The following is a 26507-nucleotide window of genomic DNA, read 5'->3' as shown; positions in this document are numbered from 1 at the left end:
GCGTTTGGCAGACTCGCTAGGCGGGAGCTTCTGGAGGCGGTGACCCGGGCATCTGGGGAGTCGCAGAAGTCTTATTCCTTTAAACCGTGAGTTTCCGACGGTTTGTCCCATGGCGCGGGGTTGTGAGGGACTAGAAACGAATTCTGGATGGTGACTTCTGTCTGGTCCCCGCGCAGTCCTCCTCCCCCCCTCCCCCTGGGTCCCGCTGCCCCGGGGCGGGAAAGTCGTGCGCCTGCGCACTAAGCGCCCCGCGCGCTCTCGGCTCTGAGGGAGGCAGGACCTTCCCCGCGGGGCTCGCGGCCGGCGCCGCCAGAGAGAGCCATTGATTCCCCTCCGCTTCCGCCCGGCGCTCGCGGCCGCTGTCGTACAGCTCTCGCCGGCTCGCATGGGCCCTGGACTAGCCGCCCGACTCCCCGTCTCACTAGTCAGCCGACTTCCTCCTCCCGCCCTCCCGACTGAGGCCCCCGACCCGGTCCGCTGTCCCCGGCTCCCCGGGTGCCCTGCCTCCGCCCCGCGGTCCCCCCGCCGCCGGCTCGGGAGGCCCCCCGCCTGGCGCGTTCCGGTCGGCCCTGCCGGAGTCTCTGGGAGGTGGAAGTGGAGCCAAGGGAATCCTTAGAAATGGCTGTTTTCCTTCCTCTGGGGATTTGGACATACGGTGCGTTTTTAAATGTTTGCCCCTTCGGGGACAGTAGCATTTCTGAGCACTTAGTTCACTGAGTGACTCAAACTTCTCATCGTCTCCAGTGTTCTGATTTTCACAGCTGCTTCGCTCCCCCTGGGGGCATGACCCCATAGCTGACATTTTGCACCCCACTTGCTTTGTGATGGAGGCTTCTTTGGGGATTCAGATGGATGAACCAGTGGCTTTTTCTCCCCTGCGTAGCTGGTTTCAGGCGGATGGCTCGTTAAAAAAACATGAGCAGAATTTTAAACTACAAGGTATGTGTTTGTTTCCAAAGGTATACAGGCAACAATTCTGTCATTTCGATTATTAAAAAAAAAAAAAGCCCACTTCCTGAATCTTCAGGTGAGTTGTATGTTTATACAGGAGCATTTTACAAACCACTTAAGCTTCCTAAGATCTCGATATAGGATTATATTGCATTTCAGAAAGGGGATCGTAGTCCAACCACGTCATTTTACAGATGAAGTTGCTGAAGTGTAAATATTAGTGGTTATCTGAGAACACAAAATTTCTTGATACTCAAACTGGCATTTCCCTTCTCCTAGACCTGTGTTCTTTTTTCTACTCATCATATTGCAGAAAGCTTGAATTGAGAAATCCTCAGCGGAGGGGTTTTCACTTACGTCTTTAAAAGCCAGACTTCACCGACAGAAGTGAATGAAATGTCTGTAGCAGTTGTAAGGAACTGTATCTCAGTGCACATCATGAAGTGGTGTTTGACCCTTACCCAGACTTGAAATGGGAAGGAGACGGTCAAACAGTGCCTGACCTTGTACACTGTGATGTGCACCCTCATTCCTGTTCTATTACAATGCCTGGGACGTGGTAGGAATTTCATAAATATTGGTTAAATAGGAGTTCCAGTTGATTGTTGTTTTTCTTAAAATGTATATGTAGCTAAATCTTCTTTTCTATCTTTGCCTTAAGCATATTTAGTACTTGTTCAAAATATAAATTTTGACCTTTCATCCATAATATACTTACACACTACAAAATAGATTTTAACGCCACCATGGAAAAATATGACTAAAGCTGCACTCATTTTGGTGTTAAAATGAGTACCCTCCCTGATGTCCCTATTTGGTGAAAACCACTATTCCAGTTACCTATGCTTAAAACTTTTGAGTTATACATGGTTTATGCTTTGTATTTGCCCTCCACGTCCAGTCACCCAGTTTACTTCTTTTAATATATGTGATGTTGCCTCTTCCTATTCCCACTTTCACAGTAATTCATTGCCTTACACTTTGCTCCTGAATTACAATGAAGTTTCTTACTCAAACTGCCTGCTTTCACTTCTTTTTCATTCTCCAGTTCATTTAGTACACTGCTACTAGAATAATCTTAAAATGCCACTTTCATCCAGTTTCATGGTTGCTGTCCCTCTTCCCTTCCAGTTTTCTTGCAATTGTCTGTTTTTCACAGTTCACCTTTTCCTTATGTCATCAGATACATAATACAATGACAGTCATTGTATTATTCTTCTGGTATTATTTAGTACTCTGTGTATCTTGTCTCTTCATTATACTGCAGGCTCCTTAAAGGCAGTATGTTGTGTAACTCCTGATGTATGTTGTGTATTAGGCAGAGTGTACGAATAAATGAATCTGACTTGGCTTTAGCATTGTGTTCGGATAAAAGCAACTATTCTAAAACTCTTCCGAAAAGTGGGGTGAATTTTATTCCAGATTTCTAAAGTTTTGTGGCTTTTATGTAACAGAACATTGAACATTGTAAACAATACCTTTGATAATTTATAAAACATGCTGAAGTTCTATTCATATCGTTTTTATTCGACCCTTAATAAAAGCTGAGTTTATATCAAAATATAACTTCAGTGAGGGGTTAAGTCAATAAAGTCCAGGCATATAACTGTCTCATGATCTAATGAGATTGACTTTTCCTTGATGGAATAACTTTTGAATGGTGGGACTTCTTGTATATCTTTGTGTCCCCAGAGGCTAACAGTGTCCAGCGCATAGTAGGTGTTTGAAAATATTTGAATGAATGATTTAATGCCCTTGCATAAAGTAAAATTCTTAGTATAATGGGTGCATACAATGGCTCTTTGTATTAGGACATTTGTGAGCTTTTTAACTTTTTTTCTGATAAAAATTATACATGCTTATTGAAAATATAGAAAAGTCAAAATAAGAAGATACCCCACTATCCAGTTATTGTCACTGTTGGCATTTTGTTATATCCCTGTACTCTTCCAGTGCATGCAGAGATATAATAAATTGGGATCATAACCAACTCACTTCTAAGCTCCACTTTTCACTTAGCAGCATACATCTTGACCATTCTTAGTGTAATCAAGTGCTCTGTAGCTTGGACTGCTGATGTTCCATTGTGTGGTGTGCTGTAATTTATTTGTCTTTGCTTATTGAACGTTTTGTTTTCCATTTTTTCCTTTTAAGAAAAATGCTGCAGTGAACAAAGTATCTGGTATAGTATTAGATCAAGTGTTTACTTCATTCTTTCAGCAAACGTTTTTATAAAGTGTCTACCATATACCAAGTTTAATGTGTTATAAAGATATCTTTGGTGAAAGAATGAAGTATGAACTGTATGTACACTGTTGAACTATACTGGAAGGCTTGCTTTTGGTGTGTTATGTGGGTACTCTGAGCCCACACTTCTAAAGTGGATTACAGGTAACTTCCTGGTTTGCCTGAGACAGACCCAGTTTGTTCCTGTTTTGACAGTGTAATTATTAGTGCCCCCTTTCATTCTCAAGAGTGTTCCAGTTTGGGCTAAATTGTATGATCTCCCTAGTTACAGGAGGCATTATTTTAGGCAGTACACGCAGCCCTGGAATAAGCATGATGTATTTTCTGGGAGTGTGAGTTCTATTCCATGGTAAATAGTTGAAAACATTTCTTTTCTATTACAAATATTTCTTAAATGTCTGTTATGTGCAAGTACCTTTCCAGATGCAAGGAGTGAATCAGTTCATAAGACACGAAAATCAGTACCCTCAATCTAATGGATAGCGACAGAAAATAAACAAAACAAGTAAATAGTATGTTTAAAAGTGATTAGTGCTGTGAAGAAAACACAGATGGGAAGGGGAGGTAGGAAGTATTGGGGGAGGGGATTGTGATTTTGGTAAGTGTAGCTGGTCAGAAAAGGCCTCAGTGTGGTAACATTTGAACTAAGACTGGAAGGTGGTGAAGGAGTGAGGTCTGCACATGTCTGGGGAAGAGCATTCCAGGCAGAGGAAACAGCACGTGCGAAGGCCCTATGTATGGAGTGCGTCTGGCGTTCAGAAATCGCTAGGAGCTCATGTGAAGGGAGTGAAGTCAAAGACAGGTGAGGAAAGGAGGTAATTCTTTGACTTTTGTGTGGAGCAAGAAGTGAAACTATTAGTGGTTTTTTGCAAAATAGTGATATGGTGCCTTAGCTTTAACAGGATTGCTCTGGCTGCTGTTACAAATAGATTATAGGTCATCGAGGGTGAAAGCGGGGACTCTAGTTAGGGAGGCTCTTGATATAGCCAGCTTGGATAAAGTGTGGAGCAGGGAAAAAAATTTGCTTAAAATTGTAAAACAGAACCCTAGACCTGCATGTATTAAATATGGGCATTTAAACAGTATTTTAATTTGTGGACTTTCCAGGGTGTTTCCCCAGTCCTCAATGTATATATTCATTGGTCTCTGCCTTTAGCAGTATTTTCTAGCTTTTAACATGAACTTTTTCTCCTGTCTGCTCTTATCTCCCACTTCAAAATTTGGGGGGTTTTCATTCACATTGGTTGTCAGGAAGTTCTCTGTTGTTCAGAGACATCCAAGTTGTTCTCCAGTGACAGGAAACCTTAATGTAAACGAAGTTGGACTTTTGTAACTCAGCAAGGTTGTGAGCACATAATGAGTTGTGGTGTGGGAGCACCTCGGGCTTACATGGTCATTCACATGGCTTGTGCATTACAGTATTTTCTTATTACATATTTTTTCTTCTTGTGATTTTGAACAGCTAACTAGCATCTCCAAAATTAATGCCAGCTCATGCTTAGGCAAAGGGAAGTTCCAAAGTATGGGACTCGTAGGAAAACCATAGAATATTGTGGTTGGGAGGTAAAGTTCGTCTAATCCAATTCCTTTGTTTTACAGCTTAAGAAACTGAACTCTAATGTGATTTAGTGATAGGAGTTGAATCCAGACTCTTTAGATTCCAGGCTTTATTTTTTTTTTTTTAATACCAGCACTGTCCGATGGAACTTTCTGCAATAACAGGTGTTTGTATGTTATCACATGTGGCTAGTGTGACTGAGGAGGTTAATTTTTATTTTTGTTTAACTTTAATTAATTTAAATTTAAATAGTCACATGAAACTGGTAGACAGGACAACTCTGTATCATCCTGCTACAAAGCTTCCGGTGTTATTAATCACATACACAACAAAACACGCACACCAGCACTTCAAAACATTTAGTAATAAAAAGACTACAAATAGTTCTTAAAGTATTTCGTCAGACCTAAACACCATGGATTGTAAGACACACCGTGATTTCATGTACTGCTCAGAAATGCTGCCAGTTACACTATCACACAATGCTTTCTTATCACGTGGAATTTTGTATACTTCTTGGAAGAGTTCTTTTAGACCTGGTTACACAAGTAATTGTATATCTCTGGGACATACGTGAAAAGAAAACCATTTCAGAGCTGTCTCTTCTGAATCCTTTTTTTGTGCTCAGACTCACTGGTACCCTTTTTCCTCACGATATTGTTCGCATACATTAGTGATGCAGAATTTCTTTGAAGAATTCATTTTTTTAAAAAAGCCATTGTTAATGGGTTCTTAAGAAGAGCCCAGTTTTGTGGAGCTGGCCGACATTTGATTTCTACCTCACCACCTCTGCTGTTCCTCCCTGCAGCCACTTAGCTCTTAAGGGTTAAATGTGAATGCTCCTCTGTGATTTCTTGAATTTTCTTCAAGTCATTGAGACCTATTGTGTAAGATTTAATGCTAGCCAACAACAGTTGTTAGTTGCATCCCAATTTCAGAGTTGTTAAAATTGTTTCTTAGAGTCAAAGAAATATAATAGCAGATTGGACATACCGTATTAGTGACCATTTATGATGTCTTTTCTCTGACACTGGAATTTGAAGCTTGTTGGTCTTGACACTCATTAGGAAGGTTGTAATTGACTGTGACAACTATGACTGCTAGAAAGCCAGCTTTTCCCCCAGGCCTTGGTTTTGGTTTTAGAGTGAGGTGGTGTGGTAGGTTATGGTGAGGTGATTGCTGTTGTCTTTGGCTTCATTCTGTTATAACTTCTAAACTTTTGCTGTTTTTCTACAGCTATTTCTGAATGCCCATAATGATAGTAATCATTCATTCGTTCAGCAAACGTGCCAGGCCCTGTTATAAGAGCTGAGCACATTGTGGTGAATTACATAGGCGGGAGCCTGTGCTGGTGGAACTTATATTCCAGTGGGCGGAGGCAGGCAGCAAACAAATAAACAACCGGGATAATTTTACATTGGATAAGTACTCTAAAGACAGTAAACAGGGTAACGTGGGTAATGGGAGAAGTGCTGATTTGAGTAGGATGTCAGAGGTAACTGAGACATAGGAAGCCGTACGAAGTTGTACAGGAAGAGGATTTCAAGCAGAGGGCATAACAGTAAGAGCAAAAGCCCTGAGAAATAAAGTTAATAATAGTAGCTACAACAGTAAGAATCACCACTGTCATTTAGTATTTACCACGTGTCAGGCATTGTGTTAAAAGCTGCTCTAGTGTTTGGTGTGTTATTTCATTTAATACTCACAGTACTTCAGCAGCATGGGTACTGTTATTACCCCCTTTTCTACAGATGGGGAAACTGAGGCTCACAGAGACAAGCTGTGTGCTCAAGGTCACACCAGCTGGGTAATAGTGGATCCAGGATTTTAAGTTAGGCTTCTCATCTCCAAAACTGATTCACAAAATTAGTGTTATATTGCCTCTCGTATTGAAATTCATGAAGCTTCTCCAGTTCACGGGCAGCGTAGATGAAAAGGTGAGGGAATTTGGGGTTTTCCCATCTCCTTTGATGGGGTGATAAAGTGGGAGAACTACTGGATTAGGTCTTCTTGGCCTCTCATTTGGTCTCCTCCTCTTAATGTTCTCCTCCTGAAATTCATCCTCCACTTGTCATCTTCCTGCTTAAAAACTTTCCATGGCTTTCATTTGCATTCTCTGCCTTTCCTTCCTCCCACGTTGAATTTCATTCTCTCCGACTCTCCCCTCCCGCCACAATAATCCATGCTTTTTTCCTTTTCCTTGTCTTTCCGTACTTAGTAGTTCCTTCCTAAAATGCCTTCTTGCACTTTGTCTACTTGGCAAATGCTTCAGAACACAGGTTAACTGTCACCTGAAGCTTCCTGGCACCTTCAGCAGTGTTTGTTCCCTTTCTACCTAGTAATATATGCATTCCTCTGTTATTACAGTTGAAGTCTTGTACTGAAAGTGAGCTTTTAACATGTCTCTTCCACTAGACTAAGCTCCTAGGGAGCACGAGGACTTCACCAACTTTGTTCATTTGTTTTCCAGTATGCAAATTGCTGGGCATTTTTAAAAGGAGTGTTTGTTAAATGAGTGAATCTATAGACTTACCAGCAGTACCTCTGAAATTGGGCAAGTGATTTAACTTCTCTGAGTATGGTTTCTGTACCTGAAGGATCAGGATAGTTATTTCCTTTCTCCCAGTATCACAATGCTATTGTATAGATCTGAAAAGATAATACATGCGAAAGTGCTTTGAAAATGTGTTAAACTGTTCGATGATGCCGAGTGTTGTTATGGTCATTCATCTGACGACTCTCAAGTATGTAGTTCTCTTGTGTATCCAGTAGTTTATCACATTTTGTATTTATTATTGGCTGTATTTTAACCATGTACATTTTTGTGCAGAGCTTTTATTTATTTAGAAGTAGTGATTTATCCTGCTGTCAGGATATAGGGTACTGCTAGAAATTGGGACCATTTTTAAAGAATATTTTTTAACATTCCTAAGATGTTTAGTAGACCTTCTCTCTAGGGTATACTGTGAATATTCAATACATAAAACCTGTCCAGGCCTGTAAGATTTTGTATCTTTGGGGGAAGGAGATATTTTCAGGAAGACTGCTTTGTGTCCTTGTCATGCCATCTAGTGATCACAGCACAAATTGTTTAGTTATTTTTAAAATTTAGCTTCTTCAGTGCGTTGTCCTCTATGCAGTGACAGTGTATCTGTTAGTATGTAATTTCAGAGTAGTAGAAATCAGGTGTGAGTGATTCTGGGACTTTTCAGTTTTATCTGCTGGTTCAAGAGGTGTGTGAGTTAAAGCAGCTTGTTGAGATTTTAGTCTTATGATTTTAAGGTTCATTATAGCTATTCGATTTGTAATTTAATTACTCACATTTTAGAAATTACTGAGTTTTTTTTAACCTAAGAAAATATAAAGTGTACTCTCACTAATTGTAACTAAATTCTTTTTTCCTTGGTAGGTGTTCAAAAAGACATTGAGAAGCTTTATGAAGCTGTGCCACAGCTTGGCAATCTGTTTAAGATTAAGGACAAAATTGGAGAAGGTAATTTGGGGATATAGGTCATTATCTTTATAAGCTTTTTTCCTCCTGTTTTCCTTTGTATAACCTTGATTTTCATTATTATCTCTTATTGGAAAAAATACCCCTTTTAAAATAAGACCATGATTATATTACTAACTATGGTAATAGCTTTTCTTTTTTCTCCTGGAAAGAATGAAAGAGTAAATAAATATTTGTAAAATGGACAGTCCTTTGTAACCTTTAAAATTTTATACCATTATAAGTATTGATATACTAATAATGTATTATTGATAATTAATAAAAATGAAAAGTTTAAAATTCAAAGGGGGGGAATTGATCAGGGAACGCCAAATCTTTTTTCTCTTTTTCCATTACAGTTAGGTAGAATTGTACATTGAAACCTAAGTTGGCAAAATGATGACATTAAAGTGGTACAATATTTATAGGATGGTCAGTGTTTACATAAATACCATTGAGACTGACAGTCATGTTGATTTGACTGAAGGGTGAATTCGGCAGGCAGATGTGAAGGGAACGAGAAGATAAAAGATAATAGAACTTTTTGGTGGCTATGCTGTTAAATAAAAACTTAACAGTAAAAAAAAACAACTTCTATTTGCTTCATTGCTTCCTTTTCACAATGAAAAGTGTCAGATGAGAAAAGGGTAGGTCAGTGAGGGAAGAGAGGTTAGAAGGTGATGATTTGGGATGTAAGAAGCAAACGTTTATCTCTTTCTTCTTACCTTTTTCTGCACACTGACTTAGTATGCAGAACCTTTGTTCTGGAAAACACTGGTATCCTCCTGACAAGCTGAAGCTGGTCCCAGGGGGCGGGGGGTGGAGTGTGTTCCGAGAGGCTGAGTGGGTTTGGAAACTAGAGCACGCGTAGCTCCGTTTTGGTTACTTACGACGGACTCCAGAACACTAAAGTCTAGAAAGTTTTGTAGTAAAGAAATCTACCAATTTGTTTTAACTTAGTATTTCTCAAGTTTAATTGACCACAAAATCTTTTTACTTTTTCTGTTTAGTTTCATGGTAAATTTAAAAGTTTAAAAAACTTCTTAAAATAAAAAATTTTGTAGGTCTTCTTTTCCCCTAAGACTATTATCATTTTTACTTCTAGGAGACCTGTATCGAAGTCTCAGTCATTTCAAATAGCAAAATTGTAGAAAAATACCTACTAGAATGGGTCATATGGGAATATTTAATGCTAACCCAGTCAAACAGACTTCTGTATAACTTTGGTGAATTGATATACCCCCTAGAGAACTGATGACAGTTAAGAATTTATTAAAAATTGAAAATAATTAGTATTTACAAATGTATTTACTTTTTGTATTCAATGTCATTAAAATTTTAATGATAGATTATGATATTTTCATGTATTTCAAACAATTTTTAAGGACCATTTTAGCATTGTCTCATTTTTAAAAACCAAATGTTAAAAAAGTCTAATAAATTGTTTACAGGCACTTTCAGCTCTGTTTATTTGGCCACAGCACAATTACAAGTAGGATCTGAAGAGAAAATTGCTCTGAAACACTTAATTCCAACAAGTCATCCTGTAAGAATTGCAGCTGAACTTCAGTGCCTGACAGTGGCTGGGTAGGTGATTGGAAGATGTTTTTAACTGAACTGCTGTGTATAATCTTTAAGACTTTTAAGTACATGTCTAATAAGATGATGAGACTGTACATTAAATATATTCTTCAGTCAGGTGTTTGCAATTTGTGGACACTTTTCCTCTAATCTTGGAATGACTAGTTAGGTTTATATTAATTTTTAGAGTAGATTTCCCTTGAGGCTCAGCTTGGCTTCCTGTTCTCTGACCACTTCTTTTTCTGTTCTTCCTGCCAAATCATAAAACTTGGCTTCCATGGTCTAGATATTTTTTCTAATGTGGGGAACTCATATTTCACATCTCCCCAGGTACTGACAGCTTCATCTCATACTTCATTTTGAACAGCAGAGTCATCTGGTGTGTCTTTCCCATTGGTGTCTGTGCTAAGTCGTTCTGTCAACACAGAGACATAATCTGATGTCTCTTCTCCTCCCTGTACTGCTGCCCCTCTTCCAGTTGCTCCATCATTTCTTTGCTCCCCTTCACAGCCAGATTTCTCAGAAATTACCTGCACACAGTTTTCACTTCCATACCCTCCTTTTACCACACACACGCAGTGTGGCTGCTCTCATCTGTGCTAAACTGAAACTGCTTTAGAGTCACCCATGACTTCCATTGTGGCAGTTCACGTTCCTTTTTCTGTTCCCATGACTCCTGGGAGTGTTTGACGTCACTGATTTGAACCACTGTCTTGACTTCTGTACTGCCACATGCTTCTTGATTTCTTCCTGCTTTATTTGGCCTTTTATTTTCAGTATCCTTTGCCAGTTCTTCCTCTTGTACCTGACCCCTAAATGTTGGAGTTCCTCTGTGCTTCATCCTGGGGGTTGCAATCCCTAGACTCCCTTAGGTGACGACATGTATTTCCACATGGCTTTAAATATGTGGTAATGATTCCCATACGTGTATATCTAACCTCAGACCTCTTAACTGCAGATTTGTATAAGCCACCTGCCTATTTGACATTTCCAGTTGGGTACCTGATAAACATCTCAAACCTAATAAGCCAAAAACTAAATTTTAATCCACCTTCACCTGCTCCTATAAATACCTGTTGCAACGATCTGTTTCCATCTACCCATGGCAGCAAAGGGCACCACCATGTGCCTCGTTGCTCAAGCCAGAAACCTAGTAATGGAACCCAGTTTCTCCATTTCTTTCCTAGTCCACATCCATCACCAAGTCCTGGCAATTCTACCTCCAGAATAAGTCTAAAAACTCATTCATATCTTTCTGTCTTCTCAACCGCTATCTTCGTCCAAGCCTGGATTACTACAGTGGCCTACTGCTTTTCTTCCCCTTTTAATCTCATAGTCAAAAAACAACCAGAGTGATCTTTAAAATATAAAAATATATATGTATGTCGTGTAAGTTGGATGCTGTTAGTTCCACCACTGACAGTTCTTCAGTGGGTTCCCAGTGTTCTTTGAAGAAAGAGCCTCCAACTTCATCTTCTGCCAGTCTTCCTACCTGTGCTCCAGTTTCTCCTGCTCCTCACATTTGTCCCAAGGGTTTTGTCACCTCAGGGCCTCTGCCTGTACTGCTTCCCCATCCAGGAAGGCCCCTCCCCGTCTTTGCATGTGAACTTCTCGTCTTTCTGCTCTGAGCAAGAGTGGTAACATTTCAAAGAGATCTGCTCTGAATTAAATTAGATTCTCCTATTTTCTATTGTCACAGCAGCTTTTTGTCTCTTTTAAAACCCTTATCATAATTTGCCACTATTTATTACGTTGATTATTATCCATAATGTCCACTAGAGAGTAAAATCCATGAGGGCAGAAATCTTGTTAATCTTAATTCACCATCCATGCTTTGATACAGTATCTGTCAAATAATAGTGCCCACTAAATATCTGTTGAACAAACATGCCTATTTCTTTGTTTCCCCCCTCTGTTTATTACAGAAGACAAGAGGGGAGATGGCCTCTATATGGCATGACTACATACCTTCTAGTCCCTAAATAAGATTACTCCTTTTTCCACACTTTAAATGTCTCCCTCCACCACTTTTCCTTTCCTTGTTCTTCAAAAGCATGTGCGCTGAAAAAAAGTCTACCGGGTCTTGCTTCCTTTCTAGCTCCCACATTGGTTTTTATTCTTTTCTTTGCCAGATGTTTCAGGCAAACTGTCTTTATGTTCTGCCTCCACTGCATCCTGTTTTCCCTCCTTAAGCCCTGTTTGGTCTCTTCCTTTCCACTTAAACTGCTCTTTGAAAATGAGCTCATTCCTCTGTGCCGGTTCACTCCTCTCGGCCAGACTGAAAGCCTTTCCTCGGTCCTTATCTCTTTGACGTGCATGCTGATCACCCTTTCCTTCAAAACTGCTCGCTTGGGTGACATCCCCATGTGGGCTTTCTGCCCCTTCTTCCTTATCTTGTCCCGCAGCTTGAGACTTCCCCAAGGCTCGCTTTTCTCTTTGTTTTCACAGCGTTAGGTATCACTTCTCCACAATACTGTCACTGGCTTACACTTGACTTCTCACTTAAGATACATTCTTGTAGGTAGATGTCGTTAAAATGGTGAGGTTTTGGTTTTTGATGCTGCTTTTCCTGCGTTCTCTACCTACTTTGTTGGTATGCATTCTGTTTACTCACTCAGGCTCAAGGGCATGGAAATCCAGTTTACCCCATTTCCTCATCTTCTGTGGGGCAACGTACTACAGTGGTTAAGGGCACAGATCTGGGGCAAACTGGTTTTAAATCCTGGCTCGGCAACTTACTAGCTCAGTTACCTTGGGGAAGTTCCTTAACCTCTCTCTGCCTCAGTTTCCTTATCTAAAAAAGGGTGGGGAGGAAATAACAGCGTCACCCTCAGAGGACTGTTGGGAAAGTGAGGTGAACTTTCTGATAGATGTGAAGTGCTTAGCTCAGCCTGGCGCGCAGTGAACGCTCAATAAGTGTCAGCTGTTATTTTTTAATTTGCCTATTACTGTTGTCGTCGTATTTGCTGCCAAGTCTTGTTAACTCATTTTTGTTACTTATCTTTTCCTTCTCATTTGGCCACTTTCCCAATTGAAACTGTGATTATCTTATTTTTGAATTATAACCTCATAACTGGTACTTTTTTTTAAAGCCTTATTTTTTGTACAAGCCAGTTAAATGTGTATACTGTTCTATACGGTGATGGTTTTAAGTTAGTTTTCTAGCATTTGTGCATCGCTAAAATGGCATTTTTTTAAAACCGGAGTATAAAGTTTCACTTCATTTGACCTTTCCTCTAAAGTTCATTGTGCATTTTTCCACTAGGGGGCAAGACAATGTCATGGGAGTTAAATACTGCTTTAGGAAAAACGATCATGTGGTTATCGCTATGCCATATCTGGAGCATGAGTCCTTTTTGGTAGGTTTTAGTATTTCTTGAATTTTTATCAGCAGAATATTTCATTGAAAACAATCTGATGAGCTTACTCATAACTTTATTTTAGGACATTCTGAGCTCTCTTTCTTTTCAAGAAGTACGGGAATATATGTTTAATCTGTTCAGAGCTCTGAAACGCATTCATCAGTTTGGTATTGTTCACCGTGATGTTAAGCCCAGCAATTTCTTATATAATAGGCACCTGAAAAAGTAAGTATGGGGAATTACCAGAAAATATTTACCCTTGAAGGAATTTGCACTATGGGGTCCGTCTCTTAGACAAAGAACATACTGCAACAGATAGTTTTCCATTTCAGATTTTCATTGTAGGTGGGGAAGGGAAATACACTTAAGGAGAAGACAAAACTGTGTTAGTAAAACAGTGTACATTATTAGATGTACCATGGCTCAGTGAAAATGGCGCTTAGCTAAGAGAGACTGAGAAGGGTCTGGGGTTTGGTGCTTGGCGTTTATTTCTGCTTCGTTACCTCACACGTTTGTCTCTGGGCTTCGTTTTCCTTTTCTAGTAAATGAGGTGATTGGACTGCGTGATAGCCAGTTTCCTGTTTGAGCTCTGTTTTGCTTTTATGTATATTTTTTATGCTAACTATATACACAGAGGCATTGTAAACTGAAAACTTAAATATTGCTGTTTGTACAGTGGATCACACTGAGTGTAGTAAGAACAGAACTATAACTTCTTGGGCTTTTACACTCATGACTTTTTAACTTTTCTTTAATTAAATCAGATCTTTAAACCATGATTTTTAATTTACTTTTCGTTTAAACTTGTTTAATAAAAAATTATCTGCTGTGAGGCCATCTCTGGCACCATCAGAGAGCAGAGAGATGTTTACATACTGCTTTCCTGGTCTGCCTTGTCAGCACAGGCCACTGGAAAAAGGGGGGAAAAGATTTGTGTGTGTGGAGGGGGATAAGTCTTCCCTTAATTTTCAATCCTAGTTAGCTGTTAAATCTTTGTCTTGTTTGTAAAACTTACTTTTCTTTTTTCAAGAATATTATAAATCCTTAATTTATCCCCAAAAGAATCACAGTGTCTGTGTGAGTGTGGTTTGAAAGGATTATGATGTCACCTAAGCTTTAATTGTTACAGAGGTTACGGAGAAGTAAAAATGCTTGCTTTTGTTTCATAGGTATGCCTTGGTAGACTTTGGTTTGGCCCAGGGAACCCATGATACGAAAATAGAGCTTCTCAAACTTGTCCAGTCTGAAGCTCAACAGGAGAGTTGTTCACAAAATAAATCCTACGTAATCACAGGAAACAAAATTTCGAGTGGCCCAGCAGCACCTAAGGAGCTGGACCAGCAGCCCACCACCAAAAGTTCTGTTAAAAGGCCCTACACAAATGCACAGATTCAGACTAAACAAGGAAAAGATGGAAAGGTTCTACCTCTCTTATTTCTTAAATACTAATGTGGTTTTAGAAGTGTACTTCATCCAACAGAGGGAGTTCTAATTCTAGGATAATACTTGCCACTAAAAAAAATGTTTTTTTGTGAATATATTCAATTGATGTCCACACTAAGCTTTACAATGGATTGTTTTACAATTTCAAAACAAATTTACTTGGTAGATTTATAATGTCTTTGTCATCACAACTGCATTATATAACAAAAATGGAAAATAGTAAATTTTCCCTGCATGTTATAAAGTTCATATTAATTATCCTTTTTAAAAGAAAGCATTAGTTATAGGGGGGAAATTCTGAAGTGTCTGTCTCCATTTTAGCTGCACAGCAAAATGTAACATCCATGCAGGTGGTTTTGGAATTTTTTAGTAATATATGTATCTGTGGACTATGATAACATTGTATGGGGGTGAAGGGTTCTGTCTAGACTGTTTTCTCCTTTCACAGAATTGTTTTGGTGCCTGAGAATGACTTGGATGCAGCTGTTTTTGTTTTATGTCACTTAACTCTTTGAAAACTGTAACAGAGTACAGCTGGCAGGAAGTGTTAGCGATGTAATCCTTATTTTCCTTGTTTCTGTTGGTATTGTAGGAGGGATCTGTAGGCCCTTCTGTCCAGCGCTCTGTTTTTGGAGAAAGAAATTTCAATGTACACAGCTCCATTTCACATGAGAGCCCTGCAGTGAAGGTAAGTAACGTAGCTTAAGAGTGCAATCATCAGGCAGTTGTACGCCGAAGAGAATTTAGGGAGTGGCTAGATTAGCTTTTATTGTAAGTATGTTTTTAAAAGAGTTTTGCTTTGGCAGAAGATATTACTGCTTTGAGCATCTAGTCAACACTTTCATTTTCTCCAGTTTTTTCTGAACTTTTCTAGTGGAATTTTTCATCATTTTTGATTAGTTGACCTTGTTGCTGTTTCTTTAAAGGAACATTTAAGACGTTAAGGCTTTTACTTTCCTTAGCTAGAATGTGATCTCCCCAACAGCTAACGCATTTCCAACAGTTGATAGCGTAAAGGTGTTCGTAAAGGTTTCAAAAGTGCCATCAGTGTTAAGTGGCTTTGAATTGACTTGAGGTGCCCTGCAGCGGCCAGACAGCGGGGGCAGCGAGGCGCACCTCTGCTTTCAACTGATGTGCGTGTGCAGTTTGCAGCTCTGGAAGGAGTTAGACACTAGAACGTAACTGTTTATACTTGTAACGTTTCAGGAACCTAAGTTCTAATAAAGTGTAATTCAGAAATTCACCAAACTGGGACTAATTAGTAAATTGTAGTATGTTTATTCAACACAAAAACCTGAAAAGACTCCTGTTGCTTTTCGCCACACTGGCATTTGAGGCATCATGTTAAATGACATGAAAATAGAGACTATGACTTTTCTTTTACAGCTTATGAAGCAGTCAAAGACTGTGGATTTACTCTCTAGAAAATTAGCAACAAAAAAGAAGGCTGTTTCTACCAAAGTTATGAGTAGTGGTGAGATGAGGAAGGCTGCCAGTTCTTGTCCAGCTAGCCTGACCTGTGACTGTTATGCAACAGATAGAGTTTGCAGTATTTGCCTTTCAAGGTAATGTGTTTTGATGGTGCTATAAATTCACCAGCATGTGTCCAGACCAGATGAGAAATTGCATTGATTTTGGTGGGCAGTTGATCTAAGTGAAAGGAAACAATGAAGTTCTGTGAACTGCACAGGCACTAGTGTGGGTTGGTACCTTGAAGAGCAAATGACAGCTGTCATCATGTTTGTTCACTTGACGTGCACATGCTCTTTGGAAAACACACTTGCTTTTTACATGCAAATACTTTTGGTAGCGGTAGGGATAACTCTTTTGAAACTTTAGAATTGCGTGTTTCACTCACTGGCTTAATCTTGATTTCTTTCTACCTGCCAGTGTAGAGTAACCTGAGTCAGATAATAGAACTCCTCTCACTCCCACCTCCAGCTCTTTGCTACATAAATTTCTTTCCTCCCTTCAGGACTTCAGTAAGCTTTCATGAGCCTTTCCTGATGAACTCACATGTGTAAGTGAGCAAGAGTATCAGTGGTTAATAATCACTTGTACCTCGGAGTTCCTGTCGTCTTCTGTTCTTCTGTTATGCCTCTTATCATTTACTACCTCTTTTTATGCCTAGAAGCTACTTAAAACCTTTCTGGAGTTGGCCTTGGGAACTAGTGTTGGGGGAGGGATCTCCAGAAGCAAAATCTAGGATTTTTATCACTGAAATATCATTTGCTTACAACTTTCATTTATATAAGTATCAAGGTAGAATTTTCTGTGAACTAAATTGATAAATGTTGTTTTTTGGTCTTAAGTAATTAAACTTTAACATAACTAGAAAAACCTTATTTTGTCATCATAAGACGGCAGCAGGTTGCGCCTAGGGCAGGTACACCGGGATTCAGAGCGCCGGAGGTCTTGACAAAGTGCCCCGATCAAACTACAGGTATGTTGCACTAGAAGTACAGAACCTGACTAGTTGGTTGCCGCGGCTGCGTGTGATGGTGTGTCTGTACCTAGAAAGAGCTGTCATGGAGCAGGAACCCAGGGACATCTTGCTGAAGAGCTGAGTCCTGCTCTTCACTGGGATTGTGGACTTTACAGAAGTGCATTCAGTTGTTGTATGTTTATTCTGTGCTTGCTAATAATACAGAAAAGGGATAGAACTATCTGCTTGCACTCTAGTCAGGATATAATCTCAAATAATTATATAATAACCTGTTGTGTGTGGTTATAAAACTTCATACAGAGGATTTTAGGGATATTCTTACCTGAAGGGATCATGGAAGGAAGTTCGTGGAAGAGGGAGCATCTGAGAAGGGGATGTAAATGGAGTGGGGGGTTCTCACGAACAGAGGGACTTAGAAACAGCATGGCCATACAGGAAACAGTAGAAGTTTACTAGTGTTGCTGGAATGTTTGCTGTAAATCAGGGGGTGGTGAGAAATAAGCCTGAAAAGAGGTAGACAGGATCAGATCACACTTGTTATGTGGCCTGGGCTGTTTCCTGTAGGTTTTTGAAAGTTATTCAAGAGAAAAAGTAGTAATAGTTGTATTCTAGATGGGTCATTCTGGCAGGTGTGCAGGGAGGACCAGGTCCAGGTGAGAGATAATGAACACCTGAATGAGGGCAGTAGTCATAGGAATGAACAGAAAAATGAAGAATTGCAAAGGCAGAGCTTGGTGGCTAACTGGATGTGGGATTTGGGTGTTAGGTGGTGGGCAAAAGGCATCAGGGTGTTTATCAGATTCCTAGCTTGGAGGGACTTGAATGGGTGCTAGTAACCAAGATGGAGAATAAAGAAGTAACTGGGGTACAGGGAAAGGTAAGGATGACTGAGGGCATAATTGGTTTGAGATATTTGTGAGACGAACAGAGATACCCAACAAAATAAAAGTAAGTCTGAAGCTCAGGGAAGTCTGGGCTGCAAATACAGTTGAGTGTCATGATTACTATTGCAAATGGTAGTTGAAGCTGTGAAGTGGATGGGCCGATCAGGGGAGTGTACAGGGAAGGAGTTGGAACTCTGGGGAACCTCAGCCCCAAAGGCTTGGGGGAAACATTGAAGGAGCAGGCGGAGGTGCACAGGGAATGAAGAAAGGCAGATGATGCGGTGGCCAAGAGATGAGAGCAGATACCTTGGTGATACTGGGAGTTCAGCAATTAAGAGAGAAGGCGTCCCTAAACTTTTTTTTGTGAGTGTCTTCACATGAGGCTGAGCTGGTTTTACTCTTAACTGCCAGAGTTCTGGAGATTAAAGTTTCCACAGCAAAAGTTAGAGTTAGCACCTGGCTGAAAACGAGCTGCTCATGTTCAGTACTTTTCACAGAAATGAAGCACTTTGGCCACTATGGTTTGTAACTCTTGAGGAGCATCAGATTTTTTCCTACATAGCTACTTTTGATTTATTTTGATGTTATAAAATGTGCATTTACTTAGTGACGAAATATCCTTTTAAATTCATCAACATGTTACTCAAGAAAGAAAAGATTGTATTTTGCATTAAGGATGTTAGACCAGGGATTCTCAACCCTGAAATTACATTAAAAGCACCTGAGGAACTTTAAAAAAGACTTAAATAATTTCATTTGCAGCAACATGGGTAGACCTGGAGAGCGTGATTCTAAGTGAAGTGGGCGGGAAAAGAGAAAGAAAAATGCCATATGTCACTTACATGTCAAATCTTAAAAAAAAAAAAAAAGGGAAAGACAGACACAAATGAAGTACTTGTTATTTATAAGTTAGATAATTGATTCCTTGAATGTGTGTGAGCACATCTGACTGTCCTTTATGACTGGATTACCGCATTCTGTTGATTCTTATTTTGTGGTTGGCTTTATTCCTTTGATAACTATGTGAGTTTAAAGATCTAAAACTAATCTGTTCTTAGAAACAAGGAGCAGTCCATACATGTGAACTAAAAAAGAGACTGATGCCCAGCCCTACTCCAGAAAAGTAGATCAGACCCTCTGATGAGCTGGGGCCAGGGCATCAGAATGTCGTTCAAGGCTCTCAGGGTTATTTGAATGCGCAGTGAAGGCTGAGAACTACTGATGTAGAAATAGAATTGTAGATTGGAGTTCTTTTTAAAGTTTGTTTTCCCTTACAGCAATTGACATGTGGTCTGCAGGTGTCATATTCCTCTCTTTGCTTAGTGGACGATACCCGTTTTATAAAGCAAGTGATGATTTAACCGCCTTGGCTCAGATCATGACAATTCGTGGGTCCAGGGAAACTATCCAGGCTGCTAAAGCTTTTGGTAAGCAGGTTTGCATTATAGAACAAAACAAATGTCTTTTATTATCGCCTATAAATCACTTAAAGTTCAGCTTTACAACCTGAAACAAAAGAATAAGGGATAAAATCTTAACTCCTTGTAGTTGTGTTTGACTTTATCACATAAATATTTTTCATACTATATTTTAATTTGTTTACTGTGTATTTATTAAGCATCAAGTGTCCTTGGGCCTACCTTTAATGATTGTAGTCTGTCCTGAAAAGTAAATAGTTAAGTATAATCCAGTGTCGTGAGAACTGCAGTGGGGAACGTAATGGAGTGTGTGTGAGTGTCAGGTCCCTTAGGGTTAGAGCACCTGAGAAGGGAAATGAACCAGAACACCTTTTCTGATGGAATAGCATTGTAAGCATTTACTGGACATGAGACATCATCTCCTTACCTACACGAGTTCTTGTACTTCAAAACCGGGCTCTGCCGTGTGCTTCATGGGGCACCTGGGAGTTCCCTCGCCTTGCTCTGGCCAGCAGCTTGAACTCATGCCCAGCTCGTGCTTGTTTTCCATGCACAACTGTAGTTGATACTTTTCAGAGTGGGTGGATGTGATTGAGTTAGCATGCTGCCACACAATATGAAACACTCTTTTGGGACAGAATTTCTGTCAACCCACCTCCAGTGTAGCTGGGCTGCGTCTTGCCCAGCCCCAGAATCAGTGGGGCTTAATTAGGGGCACATGTGAGAATTTTCTGAGGAACTTCAAGTAATACATATGCCTGTCTCACCCCATCTTTTCCTGGAAAATACGATTCAGAAAAATATGATACATAGAAAGGGTCGAGGCTTGTTAGTTTGAAGAAAACAAGCGATTCTGACCAACAACTACTTCTGAGGAAAAACCACTGCAGAAATGATTGTCCCTTGCTTCAGCACCAGTGCCATGGTCCTACCCGCCAGGAAAAGATAGCGGTGGTTGTGAAGAGAGCTTCATAATAGATGCTTACCAATAAGTGTTCTTGCAGCAGAGTTGGTCTACAATTTGTGCCTTTCTTGAGCCTGTTGTAAGAAAGTTCTGTCTCACGGTAGTAGGGTGAAATACTACACACACGTGGGGAATGGAGCCAGAGAAGGAAGGCAAGATTGGCACCTTGAAAATTACCTTCTTACATGAGTGTGTTTATTTTCAACTGATTGAGAAAACTTTCATCTGCTATTAAGTAACTTCATGAGAAGCCTATGAATAGGAAGCGTGTCTCCAGAACTCAGAACATTTTGCTGGAGAGCTCCAGTCACTCCAGGGCGAGCGCCGTGACAGCAGGCAAGGGCTTCAGGGGCTTGTCATTGTCGTGTTTGCTCTCTTCTGAAAAAATAACGCTGTATAGTTCTGTCTTAGCTTCATCGCTGTGACTTTCGTAGCTGCAGCTGACCCTTGAACAACACGGGTTTGAACTGCGTAGACCCACTTATTTGCAGCTCTTTCTTCGGTCCTGTGTAATCCGGGACTGGTTGAATCCGCAGGTTAGAACTGTAGATACAGAGGACAGACTATGTAAACTTATATGCAGATTTTCGGCTGCGTGGGGGGTTGGCACCCCTAACCCCCTTGGTATTCAAGGGGCAGCTGATTTCAGTGCAGTCTTCCTGTATCTTTGGGTTGAATACAAAAGGACTCAGAACTCAGCAGCGACAGCAGTGTTGCCCTTGATGACCCAAAGAAACTTACTGGAGGGTCCCAGAAGAGTACTTCCACTTCTCGTGTGCTGTGTATAACCTGCCCCCATCCTCAGTCCCTAGACCTGGCCGCTTGTAGCCTGTCCTGAAGTGCTTGTTGAATTACATCAGATAAATTCAGAAGACCTTGAGCTAAAACAGATACCTGGGGAGAGGGTATAGCTCAAGTGGTAGAGCGCATGCTTAGCGTGCACTAGGTCCTGGGTTCAATCCCCAGGGCCTCCTCTACAAATAAATAAATAAATAAACCTAAGTACCTCCCTCCCCCTACAAAAAAAATAGATAAAACAAATGCCTGACACAGTAGTCTGTAATAAAATATTTTTGATTGAATGTAGTAGTTTAAATTATTTTCCCTGAATAATGAGCCCTCTCTGGACACGTAAAAAAATTAATTCAGGCACGTTGTATAGCTTGAGATGCTATAATGCATGATGATAGTGATCTTCTGACTTAAGAGCAACCTGTAAATTAAGGAATAAAACTATATGGCCATTCTTTTCTGGCTATAATTTTTTAGAGAGAATAGGAATAATAAAAGTAAAAACGGATTGACATTGTACCCTCACAAACTTAGTCTTAGGTAATTTGTTTTGTTTGTCTCCTCGCTGCCTGCCACCCACCACCATGACCTTCTTTCTCCCATTTTAATACACCTCTCTCCAGTAGAGATGAGAATACATAAAAGTAATGTTCTGTCATCCAGAGCTGGAGTAACTAACTGCTTTGTTAACAATCCACATTCCCCAGAAAGGAATCTAAATGCTGTCCAGCTCACTGTTTGGAGCCATTTCTGTTCAATGAGGAAGAACACGGCAAAAATGATGCACTGTTGTCTCTCTGTGTGCATAACTTATTTTTGCCCATGTCTGGTCATTCTTTTGGGAAGTAGTTTCAAAGACATACTTTTTAAAATGGAGATCTGGTTGGTTTATTAGTTCATTCAGAAACCTTTATTGGGACTTCATGTGTACTGGATACAGCAGAGCAGCTGTCATTGCATCTCTTTTCTCAGAGCTTAAGTTCTAATGGAAGAGCCAAAATAAACATGCACATACTGTCCGGTGGGTGTATTGGGGAAACCGAAAGTGGGGAGGGAGTGAGGGGGGCTTAGCTGTTGAGTAGGCTGGTGAAGGACAGCATCATGAGGGTGTGATATTTGAACAAAGACCTGAGAGGTTAAAGAATGCCTTTTTGTCTGGTCCAGGAGGCATTAACTGAGAGCCTGGTATGTACTAGACATGGTCTAGGGTTGAGGGGTTCAGAAAGATAAGATAGCCCACATCTGCAAGGAGCTCACAGCCTAGTAGGTGAGACAGACACATTGTATCAGTTACAGCACAGGACTGCAAAAGCAGTGACAGAAGTCTTACAGAATACGACAGAAGCTTAAAATGACCGGCCCTCTGAGTGTCCGGCCTCACGGAGGTCCTGCTGGAACTGAGTGGTGACGCAAGCAGGAGTGTTCTGGGCACGGGGCGTGCAGGGCATTGTGACCAAAGACAGGAACCGCGAAAAAGGCACATGGAGGCTTGGGGGGGGGAGAGGGATTGGGAACGGCAGCCTTGTGAAGAGTGTGGGGAAGCTGGAGCCCGGCAGAGTCGGGAGGCCGTCACATAACTTGCAAGCCACTGCCTTCTACTTACTGTCCCCCGCTTTACGGTCTGACTTCAGCTGTGCAATGCAAAACACAGCTTCTGGTGTGTGACGCTCTCTCTCACATTCAGGGCAAATACATCCACGAAGCACACAGCTAGACTTGCATGCTTCTCGTGGGAGAGGCTTCTGAAATGTTCAAATGGTATAAAACACACATTTTTTCTCTTTTAGGCAAATCAATACTGTGTAGCAAAGAAGTTCCAGCACAAGACTTGAGAAGACTCTGCGAGAAGCTCAGAGGGGTACACTCTAACACTTCTGAGTTAACAGGTGGTCCACAAAGGCCCCCTTCCCATGACCCAACTTTCCCCGAGGAGACTGGCCACGGAGCCACTCAGCTCGGGCAGACACCTCAAGCGCAGCTCTCGGGGACCTCGCTGTGTAAAGGGGACGGCACTGGGGACAGCAGTGGCTGTGGGGGTCACGTTGATGAGCATACCACCCATGCAGAAGGCTGGGATGAGGTGCCTGACGAAGCTTACGACCTGCTTGATAAACTCCTAGATCTAAACCCAGCTTCAAGAATAACAGCAGAAGCAGCTTTGTTGCATCCGTTTTTTAAAGATATGAGCTAATGATTGTCGTTCTGTAAGTTTGCTGTCGTGTATTGTGAGGTGAGGTTTGTTACAGCCGTAAATTCTTGATTAGACACCAGGACAGAGTAAATAATTTATTTTAAAATTTCAGTATCTGCTTTCATTGCAGATTCTAAAATACAGATTAAGATTACTTAAAATGCGTGGGCTAGTTCTGTGGACTGACAGAATGATGTTTGAGTTAGAGCTACCTGAGCAGAGTCAGGTGTTGAGTTTCCCTAATTACTTGTGACTGCCGCGTGCAGAAAAAGTACATCGGGGTTCAAGGCTTAAGTCTTAGAACTAAGGGTTGTGATGGGAATTACATGAGTCAGAAGACTTCGTTTACTGGTGTCTCCGAGCTGTGTGCACATCTGGGAAACAGCCTGGTGCTGGTGCTCTAACCGTCCTGTAGGTGAAGAAGATAATTCTCCTTCTAGACACATGTATTACACCTTTTATGAACACTAAAACAATGAGGAGATACTGGGAGAGGGATTGCTTAAAATTGAATTTAATTTATTGATTTAAAAAAGTATTTTGTGAAAGCAGTTTTTGTGTGAATTGCTATGTCTTTCTTAATGGTTTTTCTCGATTTCTCTACCTTGTCTACCCCCATGTAACACATTCTCCTTGGAAATTTTATGGTGCTCTCCACAAGGTTTCTGGGTGCTTTGCTAAATATTGCCTGTGTTTGCAATTGGGAAATTAAAATAATATATTCACTGGTTGATAAAAGGAAGCCGTAGGACCAAGGTGAAGATAGATAGTCCAAAATGCTTTTCTTTTTCTCCAAATATGTGTGGGGTTTTTTGTACCATCTTAGGTATAATTTGGTAGCTGATGAAAGGAAAGAGAACACGGAATTGAGAATATTATTGGAAGTTTTTGCTCCGCCTGGAGCCATTCAGATCTGTGTCCTGTTTTGACGGAGCTGGTCCTGTGCAGAGGATGATCACTGGGGTCTTGGTTAGGCGGGGACAGTGATAAGGAGGCAGGCAAAGTAGAAAGGACCTGAGAGAGGTTTGTGTGTTAGGACGCTCCAGAACGATGTACATCAGTGACAGCGGATCAGATTTCCTGTGGGAAATGAGCCTGGGGGTGTGGGTCGGCTGAGGTTTCCCACTTGGTGATCGTAGAGTTTAAAACAGCTCTGGGCCGTGTAACATCCATTTTGTTGTTTTGAGCATTGAAGTTACTATATCTCTACTCCGTTTATAGGTATTATTCATATATATATATACACACACACACATATACCATTATCATTGATCTGTTGTCTTCTCATGCTGTAATCTTTAAGAAAAAGACTTGAATGTCCTTGAATTTGTACGTTTAATAAAGCTATCCTTTTACATTTTTTATTGTCAATGTCAGACTACTCATCTGAAAAATACCTTTTTTAAAAAAAGCATTGACCACTAGGAGTGTATCCTTCTGAGACAGATGAATTCTCTCTCTTCAGCAGATGGAGGATTGACAGACGCTGACCTGCCTCAAGAAACATATGAAAGATAGATGTCGTTTTTTAGATAGAAAAGGCACTCATTGACTTCTTTTATAGGGTATTTGTCACAAACAGTAAACAATAAACCATCTTAGTATCTAAAAAGAAGTCTTTACTGAGCTACAGAAGTTTTTAATGTGGCTCTCAGTCCAAAGTTAACATATTCTCAGAAAATTAACAGGAAGAAAAATTTGCCAAAAGTGCAGGTAAGAAGACATATTAAGAGAGTCTAGTATTCCAGGCTGTTGCTTCAACTTGCCATTAATGTCTTCTGAATAGAAACGTTGAACTATTCAACTTTTAGAGTAGAATTTGATTATATGCGAGGGATGGTAAAGACACCCAGTGTTACAAATCAGTTCTCGGAATTTCAACCCCACCAGAGAATGTTGCCTCAATTTGGGGTGTTACCTAGATAAAAATCAGCAAGGAGCTTGCATGTGCATATTCTCCAGGTTTTTCAGCCTTCTGAACACTACAATGGCAGATGTCTCCCTCAAAGATGTTAGGCAGAATAGTCATTCCTGGGGAAAGATTGAGAAGGTAGCTAGTTAACGCCATTTCCTATTATTAGGGAAGTTCCCAGAATATTCAGCAATTTTTCATTGTCAGCTTTTTAAAATTCTTACTGCTCACTCTTGAGATAAAGCTGTCGGCGTTTGCATTTAATAAGCCTTGGGCATTTAGAACTGTTAACGTAAGAAGCTGCCAGAATTGGGTTTTGAAACAGGCTGCAGCGCTAGCATTTTAAATGAAACTTTTCCTTATAAGGAGATGATTATAGTTGTCTTAATGACCTAAATAAAAATGTGGCTCAAGAACGGTTATTCCAAAGAATTAAACTTAGTTTGTTTCAAAATCTGAACGAAAGTCATCAAGTGGTGTTATTAATCTCAAGTTTCTGGCATCAGCATTTTAGGAACAAAATGGTGTTGCAGATGTCAGAATATTGATTGCATAAAATCTTGAAACCCACAAGACTCGTAGGCTTAGGTCTTAGTAATTTTGCTGTTTATGTAATTTCAGCCCTACGCGTCACCGAAAAGTTATTTATCTTAAGAAACTGGCCAAATTTGGCGGGTAATGCTGTCTGCCAGTGTCTGCAGATGTATTGTTTCCGCCTACGTTTGTGCGTGCTGTCTGTGGTCTGCAGAGAACACTAGCCAACGCCAGGCAGAAATGTCAGCTCTCTGTTCGGAGTTCTTCCTGTTCTTAGAACTGATGTTGCCTTTGCCTAGTTTTGTCAGATTCTGTGTTTGAGCCGTCTTCCTTCCTTGAAAGGTGGCTATTATCACCCGTGTACTAGATAAGCAATCAGAAGTGATTAATACTGTGTCACGTGGCAGCAAGATTTTCAGCAGAGTGACCACAAAGCTCGGCGCTAAGGCAAGTACGTAGTAAGTAGTGACGTTTTAGATATCTGAAGTGGAAAGTCACGATCTTCAGAAAGCAGTTGCGAGTTGGCTGAGAAAAGTAGAAAAAGATGTTCAGAAAAGTGATTGCAGATTGCAGATTGCAGTTTGAGCTTAATCTGTCATGCTATTTTTTTTTGCTTAGTAGAAGAAAATGAACTAAGAATAAAATTTCCCTGACTTTTTTGAGTACTTTAAAAAATTAACAATATATTTAAAAGAATTCAAAAAGAATGAGCAAAAAACTTACTTTATAAAGCT

The 26507-nt window shown here is 40.4% G+C and overlaps 1 protein-coding gene across 4 annotated transcripts; it reads left to right on the top strand.

The window, feature by feature from the left end:
* CDC7 (cell division cycle 7) lies at positions 1-24689 on the top strand. Of its 4 annotated transcripts, none has more exons than XM_072968233.1 (12): positions 1-86; positions 745-939; positions 8166-8249; positions 9698-9833; positions 13093-13186; positions 13272-13414; positions 14359-14608; positions 15225-15320; positions 16019-16197; positions 16993-17075; positions 19240-19389; positions 22924-24689. In XM_072968233.1, exons 2-12 carry the CDS (start codon positions 825-827, stop codon positions 23325-23327), a joined length of 1734 nt encoding a protein of 577 aa, XP_072824334.1. In that variant the 5' UTR covers positions 1-86; positions 745-824; the 3' UTR covers positions 23328-24689. The 4 variants fall into 4 exon arrangements, with proteins under 4 accessions (XP_072824334.1, XP_072824335.1, XP_006197377.2 ...); XM_072968234.1 differs by having other exon boundaries at positions 11-86; positions 762-939; XM_006197315.4 differs by lacking the exon at positions 1-86 and adding an exon at positions 213-655 and having other exon boundaries at positions 762-939.
* Positions 24690-26507: the final 1818 nt, after the last annotated feature.

This window comes from Vicugna pacos, chromosome 9 (assembly GCF_048564905.1).
Source record: "Vicugna pacos chromosome 9, VicPac4, whole genome shotgun sequence".
Classification (NCBI taxonomy): Eukaryota; Metazoa; Chordata; class Mammalia; order Artiodactyla; family Camelidae; genus Vicugna; species Vicugna pacos.
This window is presented reverse-complemented; position numbering and strand designations above follow the sequence as displayed.